The 19,988-nt window shown below is 38.0% G+C and overlaps 1 protein-coding gene across 1 annotated transcript in view; it reads right to left on the bottom strand.

Moving 5' to 3' along the window:
* Positions 1-19,249, bottom strand: part of tmem132e (transmembrane protein 132E) — a 295,657-nt gene extending 276,408 nt beyond the window's left edge. The window contains exon 1 of the mRNA XM_067491978.1: positions 18,026-19,249. Within this exon, the coding sequence (XP_067348079.1) occupies positions 18,026-18,086 (61 nt within the window). The 5' untranslated portion in view covers positions 18,087-19,249. The remainder of the gene's footprint in view (positions 1-18,025) is intronic.
* Positions 19,250-19,988: the final 739 nt, after the last annotated feature.

The raw sequence follows: 19,988 nt of genomic DNA, 5'->3' as shown, positions 1-19,988 counted from the left end.
ATAAACCAAATAATTGTACCAGACATTTGTACTTTGTATTTAAAAATACCATTTAACACTCGAGAAACAAAAGATCAACAAGTCCTAATATCTGCCATCAAAACAATGTCAACAATAACCAATATACTTGTGTGGTGTATTGTGGGGTGTATTGAATGAATGAATGACTATATCGTGAACATAGCGTATAATTTGTAACCTAACTGCATTTTAAGCTGCCCACCTGAGACTTTTTTGGTGGTCCCTGGCCATGTATTCAATAATGCAGTTAAAATAAAAATTTAGTGTTTCCAACATTTAATATTTCAAAATACATTTCCATGTAATTGTTATTGCTTAAAATGTATGCAAATATCTACCAAAATATGACAATTATTTAAAGGCTATATCGCCCAGCTCTAGTAGACTTTCATTTTACAGCCTTCTCTGATATGATTTTGAAAAGCCTGACAGTGTGGTAGTAGCTGGATAAGTAATTGTGACTTTATAGCTTCTTCTTTCCGTTTTACTGTGAATGGCAACCATTGCCTCTGGATTATTTGCAATACTATGATATGTATATTTTTCCAAATGATATCAAAATTACATTTTTAATATAATGGTTGTCATCAATAACAGTATATTGTGACACCCCCAGCTGAAAAACTTGTATGACTCTTGTGTCCAAAGCAGTCATACTGTAGGTCGTTGTTGCAGGTCTTGAGAGAAAAATTAAAAGCTAGATTAGAATTACTAATAAAAACTTAACTGTAGTTGCTTGTGAGATCCATCAATGCCTTTCGCAGCAAAAAAGATAGTTTCAGCATCACACTACCAGAGAATGAAACGGGACAAGGATATGATCTTTAGGGGAGAAAAAAAAAGCTAACTTTTAAAAACTTACCAACAGTGAGTTTCTATTTTATCCAATTAAAATAATGTTCCTGCAAATGATCAATGTGAAGAGAGAATAGGAAACAGGTTCCCAAATGTTAAGATAAAGGGATTTAAAAGAGAAAACAGAAATAAATGTGGCATCTTTTGTACAAATAGTGAGCAGTCATACACGTCATTTTCTTGAACTGCAATCAGAAGCTTAAAAAATGCATGGCATGTAAACATATGCTGTGGCACTTCCCTTAGGCTAATAAGCGCAAATTGGAAACGCAACAGTGTCTAACAGATGGACAGCCAGACGAATGAATGATCAGACGACAGTAGGACATATCTGGGCCAGTTCATTCCAACCCCCCATTTCACTGTGGGAACAAAACTACAACCTTCATCAGTGTACAAGTCCTGACAACTCTGCTCCATGTTCAACAAACAGACTGGCAAAACCTTACCAAGATGTGGTTTGGCTCAATCATGCAAGTATTATCCCAACTAACATGCTAACACTCAACTGAGCTCTGAAGCCACACTCTCCAGAACATCCACAAAACACTGCCATCCACTTCCACACACACGATTGAACACAAGAGAACAGTATATTAGTGGTCTCAACAGCCTTGTTTATCACCTTATTCAGGATTTCCAAGGACTGCCTGTGCTCATTTGTTTGACAATGCAATGGTTAATGACTGCTCGCTCATGATAAAATCAAAACTGTAGGAAGTATTCCTTTGGGTGTATTATGCCACAATTTTTATTCTACATTACGTTTAATTTGTGTCTTCTGGTCATGCAATGATTTGCCCCTCTTTAACACAACATGCAAAACACTATCAAAGTCCACCAGGATAACCACTCTACTGAACATACAGTAGCAAGATCCCCTAATTGTTCAGCAAAATGACCAGAAGTTGAAACAAGTTTTCTTTTTTGTCACCAGGTGTGACTGCTAACTAAGAGCTATATTTCCAGGGTGGTTAAGAGAAATCTCACAGATGAAGTCGCATTAGACCAGTTTGACAGCACAAAACTTCTATAGAGCAGACAGACAGGAATACAGGACAATAAATCAGATGATTTTTGGTCCAGAGATCTGGTGTTAAATGTTCAATTATGGTAATGATCCCAATAATCAGTCAGCAACATTATTCCTCAGCTCATCAATTGTCAATCCGATTCTGGAGGTGGTTGAATTTTGACATCTGGAAGCAGCTGCATGAACCACTGATTGATTTAATGACAGCCACACTGATTAGTGATTGCCTCCTGCATAAGAAGACAGTGGAAGTTGTGGCTTACTTGATTGGTTGGTGTGGACCTGAAGGGAGCTGCCCTTAAGATTTAAAACTTGATTTTCAAATGATCAATGGAAAAGTGGACAAATGAATCATGAGTAGGAAGAGCTAAAGAAGCTGAATTTTGACTTCATAAACAGGCTTACTGAATTAGTGACACAACATGAATAATTAAAACAGAGAAACAAAAATTTGAAACTTTACTTACGTCATGATAAGCAAGGTTCATTATAAATCATGGCTAAAACTGAATGGCCTACTACAGGTTATCCTGTAGAATCATCTGATCATTTTCTAATCAATTCTATGGTGGAATTGAGGACTTTTGGACCATTCTGTCTTTCAGAATTACTTCAGCTCAGCAATATTCTTTAGACAAATGTGGTCATCTTGAAGTAATTCCACACCATCCCTACTGAGTTGAGGTCTGGGCTCTGAATGGATTCACACCAAAAGACAGATTTTGTGTCTCTAAAGCAATTCAGATTTATAGCACATTTTCTCCTTATTACATTACATTACCCTGTAGGATACATTGATAAACTTCATTCATTCTCCACAATAGCAAGTGGTCCATATCTACAGACAGCAATGCAGCCAAAAATTATGATATTCCCTTCACCGTACTTCACTGATGGGATGATATTTTCATGTTGGTATGTAGTTCACTTACGTAGTAACAAGTCTGCTTTGTTTCAACTGTCCACAAACTATTTTCCCAGTAGCATGTGTCAAGGTGGTCTTTGCAACATTGTTTTTGGAGAGCAATGGCTTCATCCATGGTGTTCTGCGATGGATACCATGCCTGTTCAATGTTGTGACTCATGACTCACGACTCACGACCAGAGGTGTTAACCAACTCAAATGAGTCCTTGAAGCCTTTAGCTATGAAACTTTTTTACCTTAGAGAGAATTCTGCATTGTGCCTTTGGAGGCTAGGTTCCTACTTCTATAGAGAGTAGCCACAGTACCAACTGTGGCGCAGGAAGTAGAGCAGTCATCCACCAATCCCAAAGTTGTTGGTTTGATCCCTGTTTCCTCCGGTCCTTGAGCAAGACATTGGACCCTAACTTAGTTGCTCCTGGTGAGTGTAGGCTGCATATCAGCTCCCCCTTCTGTGTGCGAGTGTGTGTGATTGTGTGATAATGAGTGTGAATGGGAGAATGACAAGCTGTGTGGTAAAGCACTCTGAGTACCAATAGGTAGAAAAACAAAAAGCACTATATAAGTGCAGGCAATTTACCAAACTGTCTCCATTTATAGACAATGTTTAACTGTGGACTGATGCATATCTAAAGTTTTTTAGATTACTCTGTAACCCTTTACAGCTAAATGCAAATCTTCATTTCACACTTCTTACACATATTTTTTGTGCAGTATGGCTCACATCAGTTGATACAGCTTGTGAATAGTACACTGACATTGAGTGGCTTATAAGTCAAGGTAGAAAACTACATCTCCATTCTCATTTCATTGATTGGACTGCAAGTTTGCAGTCCAATCAACAGTGCAGTCCAACACATGACTACAGTTGAAATTCAGGGACATTAAAAGCCTAATGTTGCCTATACTTTTTCCATGATCACTTTGTTCTTTGAGTGTATTCAATAAAGTCATGATAGATGACTGTTGGGTTTGATAAGAAAAATTGTGTTTGTTGGATCACATCACATTTCAAGACCAATTTGTCCAGAAAACTGCAAATAGTGCCATTTGTTTTTTATGACCATAGTAACTGATGTTACCTGATGTCCATGGCTCTTTTGTGTGGTCAAGAAGAATGCTTAACAATTAATTATACTGAGATACAAAACAATGCAAGAGGTCTTAACTTAACTCCATGGTGATATTAGTGCATGATCAGACACTTAGTGGCTGCTGTTAATGAACATAGCTTTTGAAAATTTTGCTGTAATAATACTATAATAAATAATAATTTACAGGGGCAGATGCCCACAGTAAGCCATAAATAAAAAAGCTGCTGAGAGTTTTAGAAGATAAATGTTTGTCTAAATACGTAAATCATATTAGCTTTACACCTATCTTGGCGGTTGCAGCCCTGACAGTGAGTATAATGCACATTTACTTACAGTAAAATCTACGCAAAAACTGAATATTAACCATTTACAGCAACAAAAGTTAATCCGTTGTGAACTTTATAATTAATTACCTTATAAGTAAACAGTGAGTAAGACAAACTTTCAATTAAAAGACTATTTGGTTGTAGCCAACCATTTACATTATGGGCCAATATAGCCTTTGTCCATAGGCAGCCAGCCAGTGTTGGCCTAACATGATAATTGTTGGCCATATGCAAAACAGCAAAGAAATCTTTTCTCGCCAATACTGGCTCAGCTTTGGTTTTCCACTCGACTAATGCATTCTGCCTTTGTGCCACCTGCCCAGAGACTACAAATGAACTTTAAATTTCTAGCTAATTAAGAGGCAGTTACTAATTGTCAATTTTCCCTTAAAACATTTAAAGACAACCATAAATAAATTACAAAACACCAGCAATCAGAAATTTCCCTACATATGTTTATTATCTTTCCTCTTTTTATTTTTAATCTAATTGTTATGCAGAGGAAATCTAGTAAAGGTTTTTCAGAATTACAGTAATGAAGTTTATTTTAAACTTAAAAAACTTTTAATTGTATGAACTGCTGAAATGATTTCTATGACTAATTCCTTATTCTAAGCCTCTTTAGGGTTTGCTCTCAAAAGCTCTATATCTGATAGCTGAGATCAGATATAGAGAACATAAAATTTTTATTTTTTTAACTCCAACTTACCTATTTGTTTTCCCCATTTAATACAAATTAAATATGTCACATAGGCTGTATGGTAGATGTGGTTTTAGTGACAGCAGCAAATTTACCAAAAACCTATCTAGAAAAAGGGTACAAATAGTAAAAGGGTCTTAACACTTTATTAAAAACAAGGCGTTGTTTCTGAGTTTACTCATCACAAACATTTTACACTAGTTTTTCCCCAGTGTTCTACTATTCAAAAAGAAATACGTTTTTCCAGTCCCAAGGCACAGAACAGCTATAATCTATCTGTGGGGGGTTGATAGGGATTCAATCGAAACCAATACAGCTAAAATTTCAGGCTTCCAATACAAATGTTGCCGAATGCACTCTCTGTTTTGATACAAACACTGATGTTGCCAACCTTGCCTGCAAGAAGAAACACTGCAGTTCACCTGCGTGACTAGTAAAACCTATGTCCTATGGTTCTTGCATAGGACATACATTGGTTCAAACAGGGTGACTTCAAGGCCAAAGGTAGGATTTAAGATTCAGTCTAAATCTACACTGTAATTATCATGTAAAATGCACAGTATGTTTAAAAAAATACTTGTCCCCCAGTTTAACATTATGCATTTATAACAATTTCTAACTAGTAGTGCACCGTTCTTTTTTTTTAAAGGCTCAAAATCAATGTTTTTCCACCTTTTCTTTTGCCTTATTAACCTGGCACCTACATAACCCAAAGCAATTCACCCACTGACAGTTTACCTGGAGATGTGGGTGATTTATGGTTGGAGTGGATAATGTAACCTTGAGCTGCAGGCTACAAAAGGTCTGGTAGGATCATTTTAAATCTACACTCTTATATTTTGCTCTTGTAGTCCTCAGCCCCAACCGAAACAGAGTTAAGTGACATCACTTGAGGCAATTTATCATATTTTGCACAAGTTCCTCTGGTGCCACAAAAATGCTTAAATGGTCAGCACTTTGCATTGCTTCTTATTCTCCCATTCACACTCACAATCACACACCGATGGGTGAGCTGCTATACAGCTGGCCAACGCTCACCAAAAGCAATTAAGTTAGGGTTCAGTGTCTTGCTCAAGGACAGTTCGACATGTGACCAGAGGAGCCAGGGATCCAACCAACAACTGTGGGATTGGTGGAGGACCGCTCTACCTCCTTCGCCATGGTCGCCTCACTTATGTGGTTGCAAACCTGAAGACCTATGAACAGACCCTGATGTTTAAATTTCTTTGGTACTACCATTTAAAGTCCCTCTTTAAAATGGTAGTATCCAAAACCCACAAATTCTGAGTAAAAATATCAAGGACAAGAATTTCATGCCCTTAAAAGGCAGATACTGGTTGAATGTTGTAAAGGACATGCTTGTGGCAGATTTAATTTACCAAAGAAGTGCCATTATTTGTTTGTCTCATTAGAATTAGGATCCAAACATTCAAATAATTAACCTCTAAGAGAAGAAATTGCATCATTGGTATAGTTCTAATTGAACTGCAAATATAGGGTCTGCAAATATTCCTGTAAAACATAAATCACTGATACATCTATATCTGAGCCAATTTGGGCTTAATAAAGATCTAAATAGGTATCTTCTTTATTTTTGCGAGTGCTTGAGAAGCAGAAATTGTGTTTTTGGAATCAGCACATGTAAGAAAGAGGTGTGTGTGAGTACACAACAAAACAAGTCAAAATCACTACTAGGCTACTACTCAAAAGCTATATACAGTGGGGCATGCAGAGCGCACAAGGCTCCCCCACAATTGCAATTATAAATTGGAACAATATTTTTCTTACATGCTCTAATTGGTATCTGTTGAAGTGATTTAAATGGTAGTGAAATTAATCAGTTCCTATGCTTTCTGGGAAACCTTTAATACCTCTAATATAAGAACATGAGCTCACTGAACAGGTCCTTAATGCAAATAGATAAATCTTGTGAGAAAATAATAGTAAGGGGACTATGCAGTTTTTTGTTTTTTTTTTCAGATGTACGTGCCCCTCCTTTACGCTACTCCACAAGTTGCCGAAATCAAATGTATTATGCGTAGCCAGCCTCAGCTACTTGGATATCAGGTTAATAAATGAATGGACATACAAGATTTAAATTCAATTCAAAGTTTCCTCAAGCGGTATTTATTTGCATGGCCAATGTGAAAATTCGGAGGCAGAGGGGAAATAAAATATATCCAACCATTTTAACATAACTGCTTAAGGACTAGGTTAAGTGTTACAAGTTATTTTTTCATTCATCCAAGACAGAAAGTAAGAAATGTTTATTTAAATGTACGATTATAATTCTTGTGTATATTTACTTGTTAACCTCACAGTAGCCCAGCCTTTACTTACTTTATTTTGTTTTGTGTGGGTTAAATCCTGTTATTAGGTTTATAGTTTAAAAACAATATTATGATGTCTTCTGGACCTAATATAAGAGAGTAGAGCCTATTACAACTGTTAGGGATTCCTTTTCTCTCAAAGCTGTAACCTAATAAAATAATTGATTACAATGGGCATTGCTCTATCAGGCAGTGTGCTTCAGGGTAGGATAAAGGATGTTTTCATGGACCACAGTGCACACAGTAATAGTGGAGACCTAAATCAAGTCAGGACAGAACCTTTAATTCAATTATACTGCACCAATAATATTTTGCAAACCTGACCATAGGCATTTTTCGACTGCGTAATTCTCAGCTGCATGGCCTGAACTGCAGTGCATATGATAAGGAAAATTTATGCCAAACAGCCAATTCTACGAACGAGGCTTTACTCGATTTCACAGAACAGATAATTAGTATTGTTCCAAAGTTAACTGAATGAAGTTGTCCTACCCTGAGTGGAATTTATTTTAGAGTGGATGACACTGGCACTGGTCTCTCTAAGAAAATGATTCCTTCCCTATGTGCGCTGCCATATCGTGATAGACCTGAATGGGATTTATGGGGTTCACAGGTCCATGTTGTTTTAGTATTTGAATGCATGGTGAGTTGCACATTGTCACCACCAATACACATTTGAATAAATAATGACACAATAGAAACCTGTTTTTGTCTAAGGTTTTGTACACAACATGATCACAAGGCAAACTCAGTGCAGTCAGTGTTCCAATTTTCTGAATTGTAAAGCTTTTGATTCCCTTCATTAAAATCAATATGACAAGATTAGAACTGTATGTTTAGGAGATACGCACACTCTAGCCTTAAGTCCTAGAAATTGTTATTGATTAATTTTAGGCATGATTTAGAGATAAAGTTAACAATAAATTGAGGCATGTGTTAGTTTAATTGCCAGAGTGCACATGCCAAAGACAATAACATCTCTTGCAAATCTCCCATAGGCAATAAAAAGAAACAGAATTACCACAATTTAATGAAGCGGGGTTTAATTACAAAATGACCAAATTAAATGAAACCTTTATTTGTTAGTTCTATGAACTTGTGATAAAGCCGATTGTATAAACCAGGGCTAAACATTGAAGCTTTCAGAAGTAGCTGTGTTCTAACAAAATCAGAAATCATGACCAGACTACAGACCAAACTGCAATATTTATTTACATCAACTTCAAATGGCAAAGTGAGAGTATAGTACTCAACAAACTATCTGTACTGTACAAAAAGGGAAATCTGTCACTCTGACAGAAAAGGCAGGAAAATGCTGACATATTGTCATCTTTAGCAGAACAATAGGAGTTGATAGCTGTTACACACAGGTGTACAGCTCAAAAGGCTCATCGAAAAATTTCAATAGAAATGTCAATTCTAACTTAGGATTTGGACACAAAAATCCCCAAGTCTCGTAATATCTTCAAGGATTTACATTTTTCCTTTGAAACAACAAGGCCATCAATACCACGCACTACCTGGCTGTGATGATGCATTTATGTTATCTTAAAGTGGAAAAAGTAGGATAACATCTAATTAAAACAATTCTGAATCTCAATAGCCAAATAACCAATAGATTAGATTTTCAAATAATAATTTTCAAATAAACCCTAAATTAAAACACATTACAGCAAGTATTTGCTTTTCCCAAGGAGACTGAACTCTGATTGTAAGTGGCCATCATTTGCAGACAGTATTGAAGCCTCATGTCCTACTTGTAATTACCACAATAAGACTATGGGATTTGCCAGTCTGCAGCTTATATTTACAGTACAGATGACTTAGAAAATGTCACTGACTGCATCCATAGAAATGACTCTCATTTCTCTACTATACTCTAAGAATAATTTATATGGAATTTGTTCAAATACAGGTCCACATCTGCCATCCAGAGAAATGGTTGTGAAGTTGAAGAAAAATAGCCAGGCTCTGAACTGCAACCAGAAAAGCACTACAACAGCTGTAAACAATATTGTGTTGAGAAAGACTTAAGGGTTGGCCGATTGTGGAGGAAGAAGCTGAAGTTGGTTGCCAGACTGGAGCTTGCATTTCTGAGGTCTTTAGCAGATTTGTGGCAGTGGGAAATCAGTGTAGAGGGGAGGAGAGATACTGCTGAAAGCTAAAAATCTGGTCATATTTCTTCAGTTTCCACTGCACTGATCACACACAAATCCTTCATATGGAGGCTAACATTCCACTGGGAAATATGGCTGATATGCAAAGCAGAAGCACTAACACCTCTGTACACCACCACTCGGTTGATCTTTCCAAATTTTGCAATCTGACAAATGTCACTTGATGGTAAATTGTGACAAAAACATGTTTTTGTATTTCTATTGTTTAGTGCCATTACTCCTCTGGTGGCACCAGAGGAACTTGTGCAAAATATGATAAATTTCCTCAAGTGATGTCACTTAACTCTGTTTCGGTTGGGGCTGAGGACTACAAGAGCAAAATATAAGAGTGTAGATTTAAAATGATCCTACAAGAATGCATTTTATATCTATCCCTCCCCATTGTCAAAGATCAGCTCTGTTTATGTCCTTACTATGTGGAACATCACTTTTTTAGTGAGGAATTTCTTAAAATCTAACTTTAATAAAACTTATATAGGCTTTAGAGTGAAAAGAGTGGAGAAATTCCAGTACAGCTGGGATGTTGTGCAAAATAAAATAAAAAAGAATGTAATCATTTGCCAATTATTTAAAACTTATTTTTGTGATTTAATTGGTTCAAAGACAATGTATCAGAACTCAAAAGTCTCATTTGTATTGCTCGTTTTAAATTTGATGCCAGCAACCCATCTAAAAAATGGACAGGTCTGGGCATGAGAGATGTACATTTACAGTAGCACCCAGACACACTAAGGAGCCATGTTATTGCAATATGTGCAGTGGGCTTGGCAGTGTGTTGCTGAAATAAGCAACAACTTTCCTAAAAACGGTATCCACTGAATGTCACCGTATGTTGCTCCAAAATCTTTATATACAATTTTACATTAAAGTTGGCTTTACAAATGCTGGGTTTTAAATGGACTTAACAAGTCCGATGGCCCCTAGCCTTCTAAGATGCAGCATCAATGGTTTCCAAAAAGAATTTAATATTTTTGAATCATCACCTCCAATTTAAAAAAGCTCAGGCTCAGAGAAAGTAGCAATGTTTTTGGATCTTGTTTGTATTGGGTTATTTCTTGGCATGGCATAGTTTATCATAATAATGGATTTGTAAATGTAGCAACAAACTGTTTACTGACAAAGGTCCTAAGAGGTGTTCTTAAGCCCATACCATCATTTCCATTGCAAAATTATATCAGATTTTAATGTAGCCACGTGATTTTTTTTGTATAGTTATATATACGCTTACTTTTTAAGAGAAAAAACAAATTATGAGAAAATACCTTTGTAAGTTGCTAGATGATAAAAAGATCATTTAAAAATGTATTGATCAGGTGATTCATATTTAAACATTTTGAATACTGATATTTTACAAACAAACTCAAAATCCTGGCACAGGCAGTTTCTCATCAGCTCAACGGTACCAGTTAATTGAGTAGTTGCCTGAAATACAGTACAGTATTTAGTGTACAGTTACAGTTTCCTAACACAGGGAAGACAGCACAGATTTATAAGATATATGTAAGGTTACACAATACTGGCAGCAAGGCAGTGAACACTTTGTACAACACAGGAGGTCTTGCCCCCCTTGTGGACATGTGTCATCTGCCATGTCAACGTAATGTCCCATGTCATTTCCTCTGTTCAAATTTATATTCCATGTAGTCCTCTTAGAGGAATTAAAGGTGGCTCCTCCACTTTAACCTTTTCTTAATACAGGAAATGCTCTCGCTCCCTCTGTCTCTCTCTCTCTCACTGTCAGCCCATCAGGGGAGACAACTAGTGAAATGTGAAATATATTGCCCTGCCACACGACCAACAGACATTAGGGGTAAAGGACTGCATCTTTGAACCAACATAAAAAAGGAAAGAGTGTGCCACAATAGGTGCAAACACATTTAGGTGATGAAATCTGATAAAAAGTGTTAAGTAAAACCCAATTGATAACAGAGCTAACATCCTTTCCAAGAGGTTTCCAAGAAGTGGCCACTCCTCTTGTGCAAAGACAATAGATATTACTGTGCATCTCAAGCCATTTTACAGACGTTTTCTTACAATGCAAATGTGGAGTCTTAGGTAATATAACTCTTCACAGGTCTGGCTCACAATACCAGAGGCAATTGAGAAAGCTATTTCAAATCAGAGATACTGTGGAATGTGTGTGCAAGATGTAGTGCATAAGAACCGATTTCATATGTGATCAGCTAATATAGAATAGCTTTTCCTGCTGAGTATGGCAGAAATGCACAGATTTGACAAAGAGCTGAAAAAGACTTATGCACTCAGTAAATCATAATTTTATTGGTGTTATTAACATATTCTCTGTTAATGTGGTAAATGTGCATATTCTTAACAACATTCCCCCCAATCTAAGCAATGATGGCGAAATACTTTTGAAAGCAGACTTACAAGAAAGAGAAACGTCCATATGATTTGTCTTGATATTCTGTATAGTATGTGCATTGATCATGCATTGACACAATTGCCACATGATACTTGAATGTCAGCCAAATGAATAGTTACCACATGCAGTTGATTCTATAACAGCATAATCACACTCCAAACTATACACCAAGCCAGGCAGGTGGTGGATAATTTGTAGAGAGAGAAAGAAAAAACAAGCAAAAGAAGAGATATATAACTCTGCTTAATTGCAAGAAAAAGATGCATGTATAAATTGGGAAACTAAATCATTTTCAATGAAGTTTTTTGTAGGAGTGACAGTAGAAGCACCGAATTACTTAATCTTAAGAAATTTTGTTTTTTAGTCGTTTAAAAACCAAGTGCAATTATATTAACCATGGTAAATTGACTTCTACTGCGGCATTCACCTTTGGGCAAAAAGCATGCACACCCTCATGATTCAAAGATTTCAAGATTCAAACCACTGACTTTAAGATCTACCAACAAAAGAGGTAATGCATTGTAAACATTGTACTCCTTTCAACAAGAACTACCAACAAGCCCTGAAGCCCTTGGTAAAGGTCTTGCACATCACACTGAATCTAAGGGAACAACTGATAAAAGACAGCATCCTTAGTATTCACTCTACAACAGCCACTGCACAGTCACAATGCCTCAATAGCAGAATCAAGAAATAAATAAATAAAATAAAAAATATATAATAAAAGAGACAATAGTAATGATAACAATAAAAATAATAAGAGCAGCACTTTTCTTAAACATAGGTGTGGCTACAAAGATGGCAAAACCATATATACACTTAGCACAATACTTTAATTATTATAGATAAATAAAGGTTTAAAAATAAGGGACAGACAATCAATAGGAAGGATATAACATTAAAAGCCAATATAAAAACAGACCAAGATATTAGTTAGGCTTGTTTCAAAATGAAAAGTTTTAGATCATCAGGCAGGGAATTCCAAAGATTGGGGGCCCTGACATCAAATTCTAGACCCTCTTTGCTGGTTCTTAAGAACAGCCAGAAGAGCTTTGCCTAAAGATCTTTGGCTGTGCAGTTTCTCATAGGGCTGTGGCATTTCAGCAAAGAAGCAGGGATTGAAATGCTGAAGCAATTTTAACATGATCACTAAATGTTAAAATCAATCCTAAAACTAACTGAAAGCTAGTAAAAGTGAATCTAAAACAGAGCTATTGTGCTCTTGTTCTTTTGAATTTGTTAAAAGCCTGGCAGCTGTATTTTGTACCAACTGCAGGTTTCAGTTCAATCCTGAATATACTGTTACAACAGTTGGTGTGATGATATAAATGCACGTGACTTTTTATAGTCAGCGTGAAAGAGGAAAGACCTGATGTTTAAGATCCTCCTCAGATGGAGGAACCACTGGTCTATGTGCGTTACACCCAGATTTCTGGCTACTTTACTGACATTTGTAGACTGAGAGCCAGGGCTTTTGAGACATCCAGAACGTAATTTCTATGAGACAAAGATGATGCAGGGTGCCATTTTCACAGTTTTCTAACAGAACACAGATCTATGGGCCTTACACATAATACTGATAATGAATATTGTGCTTGCAGATACTACAAATTATACCCAGTAGAAGCATTTAAATAGAGAACAACAGGGGTCAAAGGAAAGAGCCTTGAGAAAAGGGGCGTAGGGAAAGACACGATGCCTCTCAACACAATGACCAACTCCAATACTAAAGAAGCAGAGTACCATGCACTCAGGCATGTCCTTCAGCCAGACTGCAATGCCCAAGCTGTGTAGAGCATGCAGAGAGAAACCTGAAAAATACAGGGGGGAATAGAGTTTTAAAAACTGCACAAATCACAATATTGCTCTCATAAATCTAAATTTCATTATTTTCCTATATGATTAAGCCTACTGATTTTTTTTTAATTTACCAATGCTGTACACAAGTTTACCTTTATCTAATGCTGCCAGCAAATGCCACAAAAAGCTCCCTTAAGCACTGACTGAAAGCTGCTAGCTAAATAAAAAAAAGAGACAGAAGCACAAACAAAGGCTGGCAGGTACACCAACAACAATACAACATCTTGACATCCCCACAGTATAGAAGAAAAGCAGAATAACTAAATAGCAACACCAAGTCATTTGCAGTCACAATGTGTTCATGCATATGGATAGGCAGCAAGGTCTCTACTGCATATAGGTGGTGTTCTCCATACAAAAAGATAGATCTGCTACGTTTGAAGAGGTTTTCTAAGGCTTTATTTCACCACATGTAAATCAATTAGGTTAAAACACGAGAGGTGGTGTGTCACACTGCTACTCTGTCTGCTCTCTGTCCAGTGTCTACTCTCAGAGATAGGCTGGTGCTGGGAAGCCTGCCAACTAAATACAAACCATGACTGGGCAAACGCTGCTCCCCAAGCTGGGTATGCAGCTGACTGCAGACACAGCCCCAAGCAATCAGTGGTACTTAATCAGTACATTTGCCACACCTAATCTTTTCAATCCATTTATTCAGGTTAAACATATTCTATTCTTTCAACATGTCAGTTCCAGGCCACCCTTCTGGAAATAGTTTAGTCGAGGTGCTAAGCCACCCAGGTGGCACAAACAGGCAAACTGAGCATCACTTAAGAAATAGTTGTTCACATTTTTACCCTTTGATAGATTTAACAATTTAAAAAAATAACAGATTAAGTATATGGAAAATAAATGTTAGTTGCTGCCCAAATTCCAAGTTCCTCTTCAACTCCTAGAAGACTAAAAGGGCAACTTCAACAATTCTCTCTCTTTATCTCCATCTCTCTCTCCCCCTTCGTCTCTCTCTCTCTCCCTCTTCATCTCTCTCTGTATCTCCATCTCTCTCTCCCCCTCCCTCTTTTCTTTCTCTGTATCTCCGTCTCTCTCTCCCTCCCTCTTCGTCTCTCTCTGTATCTCCGTCTCTCTCTGTATCTCCGTCTCGCTCTCCCTCCCTCTCCATCTCTCTCTCTCTGTATCTTCGTCTCTCTCTCCCTCCCTCTTCGTCTCTCTCTCCATCTCTCTGTCTCCCTGTATCTCCGTGTCTCTCTCGCTCTCTCTCTCCACATCTCTGGCTCTCTCTATATCTGTCTCTCTCTGTATCTCTCTCTCTCTCTGAATCTGAATCTGTATCTCTCTCTCTCTCTTTGTATCTCTCTCGCTCTCTCTCTGTAACTCTGCCTCTCTCTCTCTCTGCCTCTGTCTCTCTGTATCTGTCTCTCTGTCTCTCTGCCTCTGTCTCTCTGTCTCTCTGCCTCTGTCTCTCTGTCTCTCTGCCTCTCTGCCTCTGTCTCTCTGTCTCTCTGCCTCTCTGTCTCTCTGCCTTTCTGCCTCTGTCTCTCTGCCTCTGTCTCTCTGCCTCTGTCTCTCTGCCTCTGTCTCTCTGCCTCTGTATCTGATCTAAAAAGAAAACTCCTCCAGATTATGTCATTTTGGGGAGTTTTCAGTTCAGAGGATGTTGTTTGGAAGAGTTCTGAAAGAGCAAGTCAATCTAGACTACAACCCAGAAAATCCAGAACAACCAGATTAAACCATCTCTAAGTAAAGTCCACCAGATTATGTCATGTAAAGAGATTTAGGGACAAATTAGAGCCATGTGAAGCAAAGTGAAAATAGACAAAGTTGTCCTTTAATGTTTTATTTCATCAAAACTACTAATTTTTAAAAAATTGACATTTGTTTTAATCTAGGGGGCATATCTCAGCTATGCAATACTGAAGGAACTCACAAGTTCATTTTTCGAATCTAAATGGAGATCAAGTATTTCAAATTCCTTTGGACTATGGAAATGAAAATGCAGTTGACATGACTCAATTTCTAAAACCACGGTATTAAATCTCATAAGGTTTCAAGTACCAAAAGAGGTTATTGAATGTCTAAAAATCTTTACTTTGATACCTCTAAATTTAAAATATATTAACTATTCTAATTAGACCAAGTTATTTCTACGGAAGCTTGTGTTCAAATAACACCAGCAAAGCATAGCGTATATAAACTGTGACTGACCACAATGGCATCTTGTTAAAAAATCCCAGTGAGGCTTTTATTTAATAATAAAAACTATAATAAATAATAAATAAATAATAAAAACTCTGTAGGAGAAAAGAAAAAATTCTTTTCCTCATTTGCAGTATGGACTTAGCAAAGATTATGAAACAATAGGTCCGTGTGCAATAAATAAATAAAAATAGCCCATGCAGTCATGTTGTTTGTACCATTTTGCACCTTTTTTGCAATGTTGCACCAGCATCACTTGAGTCTCTCAGAGGATACTTTACGTGTCTTTGTTAGAGGTTGATGGTCATTTTGAATCCTCTTGTGTTTTTTATTGCCTGAGGGTAAGGGTTTTGGTTGCTTTTATGTCATTTTGTAGGTAAAGATTTGGATATCCACCAAACACTTTGGCCCCTGGACTTGTACACACTCAGCTCATTGAGTAATCCATCCATGGGCTATAATATCATGTCGTACAATATTTATGAAAATATAAATTTGAGGTGATAAAAATGAGGAATAATAGATTCATTCTAGTGCCGCTTCCCCCACGAGCATTTTTAAAGTCCATGATATTGCATTTTCACACCTGGGGATTTGTCTCCTTAGCTGCTCATCCAGCAAGTCTACTACATTTATCTTGAGGTAGTCTTACAAACTGTTTACTTAGCATGCGAGTGTGACAAGAGGAGAGTGGTTTAAACTGCTAGGGTAGCAGCAGCAGCAGCAAGGTTGCCGTGCATGTGTGTGTCTTAATGTGTGTATGCGTGCATGAGAAACTTGAGGTCTTTGAGGCCAAGAGCCTCTGAAACCATTCTTGGAGGCAGCAGGCCATGTGCCAAATCTGTTACTGCAATTACTTTTGACAGCAGTACCTTCATTGTCCAGTAAGGTGGGTATCCCTGCACTAAGCAACGCTGACCACAGGCGTTAGTGTGGGCACAGTATTGCAGCAAGCAGCACACTTGCTTTGCATCCTTTGTGAAGAGGATAGTACAATATTTAGTGCACACGTAGGCATTTCTCTGGTTTGGCAATTAATTTAATGCAAGACGTTGAGAAAATGAGTAGGAAAAGGATACATTGTGTGAAACCCCTGAAAGCACACGAGAAGTTGTTATGCACTTAACGCTGAAAAACTGCACTGCCTGTGTGCAGCTTACTGAGATGTCACACTCAATTCTGATATAAGTCTATGTTTGAGAACCTTTAAACCGGGCTGCAAATAAATAGACAGTACTGTAAGGTGCTACTACTCAGTTTGCCTCTCAGCAGTGTACTTCATCCATGTATTGAAATGTCACACTCTGCTTGCTACTGGAAACAGTGCTGTGTTGCTCCTGCTGCGTCAATAAAAAAAGGAGTTGGATATTAAAGGAGGATTATGGTTTTGGAGTCCAACTAGATCACTGTGTCATGTTAGAAAATCATGTTTGGGATGTTTGATTTGGGATTTGTACACTTCTTCAGTGCTGAAGTCAGTCTATGTAGGACAGACTATAGGTTTATCTGTTGTGTAAGAGCCATCCCACTATGACAAAGGCAACACTGCACAAATACACACAAAAGAGGAAATCGTAAGGAGACTGTAAAGAGTTGGTGAGGTTCATTCTTTTGTGCCTATGCTGGTGGATCCTGTGATTGCAAGTAGTCATCTAATGAGACTCCAAGTTTTATGCATCAAATAATATATTTTATCTGCTATGGTAAGTATTCATATGATATTTTAACATAATATAGTATAAAAGTTCACCATCATATGTCCAATAACTCATAGTTAGATTGTGATTCGTACTGTGAACTTAGAGTAACCTTAGAGCAAACAAATACATTCAAAGTGTGCTACTATTCAACCAGGAGCTTGTACTTTGGCTCAGACGTTTGAAGAAGCTCCTTTAAAAAACAATTTATTATTTGTGTGTGTGTGTGTGTGTGTGTGTGTGTGTGTGTGTGTGTGTGTGTGTGTGTGTGTGTGTGTGTGTGTTTGTCCATTTTCTAAAATGACCAATCAGAACAGCAGCTGCCTCTGCAGTTGCATGTTGCAGAAATTTGGCACCCTCTATTTCTATGCAAAACAATTATGATCCTGAAAGCCTGCTGGTAGGATGGTGAGAGAGAGAGAGAGAGAAGTGGAGGGGGTTGGGGGGAAAATATATTTATTTATTTCACTCACCACATGAAAGCGCCACCACACAGATGAGGAGAGTCCATCTGCAATCCCGTGCACCTGACATGGTAGAAATCCCAGCAGGAGGATGTTAAATCCCAGTTGTTCAAGTAGCTGTTGGTGGATAAATCAACCTCTCTGCAGGTGTTACCCTGCACACGATGCTGTTGCAGTTCTTCAGAGGGATTTAAGTAGGGTAATACGCAACACGAAGATACGTATCTGCACGTGTCTGTATGTGATGCCTCAGTCAAGGTCTTCAAAAATATTATTGTCCAGCTGCTGTCTTAACATTGTCTTTACGAGCAGCAAATATAAGGCACGGCGAACCCGTGTCTTCTCCACATGGAAGAAGAAAGTTACAGGTTTCTTGTTCCAAACCTGGCAACTGGGGAAGAAAAGACACCGAGTGTTCCAGATGCCGATCCAAGTCCTTGCGCTAAATGAGATGTATACCCCCCAAAAATCATAAATCAATGAAGACCGAAGGAGATGTGACGGGCGTCCTGGTTTAAAACACAGGAATCCTGCGGGTTTACCCTAAGAGCAGCTTAAATTGTGGCGTTATTTGTTCCTATGGTTATTCATTCTCCAATTAAAAATTCCAAAAAATGACAATCCTTGCGCAAATCACGGGGGAATTGTGAAAAGGCTTCCGAAACGGATCCTTAGCCTTCTTATTCTGCTCTCACACACTCTGGCTTTTCATTTCAAATCCACACCGGGAGAGAAGAAGTTGTGAGTTAAACTCATTGTGAGCAGCAAACGGTGAAAATTCGCCCTCAAACACGCCGAAAAGGGCTGAACTGGCTGGAAAAACCGCCGCTCTTCCCTCGGGTTTCCAGTAGTTCACCCACCGCAGCGTGTTGCGACAGTCACTCAACTGGGAATCATCGTGCGATTATCACAAGAGACCAAATGTCCAGAAAACTCCTGCTACTTTCCTGTTCCGTTGTACTTTGTGATGATAAGCCGGAGATCCGGAGCGGAGCGTCGCCGCTGCTGCTTACCGGAGTCTGAAGCACAGCCAAGTCCGACCAACTCTTCGCTTTTGGGTTTTTGTCCCAGATACGGACTTGGCCGCCCCTGTCCGGACTGTTTTCGCGGAATACGGCGTTAATTTAACGGATGTCTTAACCACAACCGACCTGGTCCGGATTTTAACTCCGCTCCAAACTAAACGTGCTCACCTTAAAACGTACAGAGCCGCAGCTCGAGCTCGATAAGCTCGCGACGGTAAAAAACACTCATATCCGGCCAAGATTTTCAAAATAAAACGCAGGTACGTCCATTTTCCTGACAGTTCAATTGTTCGATCCTTACTGCATTCAATTATAATATTTTTCAACTCTGTATAATAAGAAGAATTCTAATTCTAATTATTACTGTTTTTGTTGAAGCTTATATAAATGTGTGCAGTTTCCAAACTTCCTAATAGATAACCCGGCTAGATTATGGAAAATACTCAAACGAGTCCAAAGACAAAAATTAACATAGCTTCAGAATGGTTCATGATAGATACACATTATAAAAGACACATGCATTATACCACATTCAAAATTAAATTATATATACATTAAATGCAAATTTATTTAGGGTTCATTTGATTGCTCTAGGCCTACGTGTGTTTTTTGTCTTTGGATCTCTGGAATTTGTTTTTGCCTGAAGGTCGGGCTTTGAACGTGTTAAATAACGAGACTTTGGTGCTTTTACTTTAATGGCAAGACCGCTTAATTCCGGTTTTACCCCCCTTATGTCTGGCGAACTTGATGCAGCTGTAGCTGGGCATCACAGACTAAAATGAATCACGTGAGTGTCTTACCCGCCCCATCCTCAACTAGAGGGGGACAGTCTCGTACCCAAGGAAGACCTTCACACTTTCCTTGTCACGGTGTCTCTTGAGACTTGGATTTTTTGTTTTAACATGTAAATTTAACTGTACTTTATTAACCCTACAGCCACAAGTCTT

The sequence above is a fragment of the Channa argus genome, chromosome 22, assembly GCF_033026475.1.
Source record: "Channa argus isolate prfri chromosome 22, Channa argus male v1.0, whole genome shotgun sequence".
Taxonomy (NCBI): domain Eukaryota; kingdom Metazoa; phylum Chordata; class Actinopteri; order Anabantiformes; family Channidae; genus Channa; species Channa argus.
The sequence above is the reverse complement of the archived record's forward strand: the minus strand, read 5'-3'. Positions and strand labels throughout refer to the sequence as shown.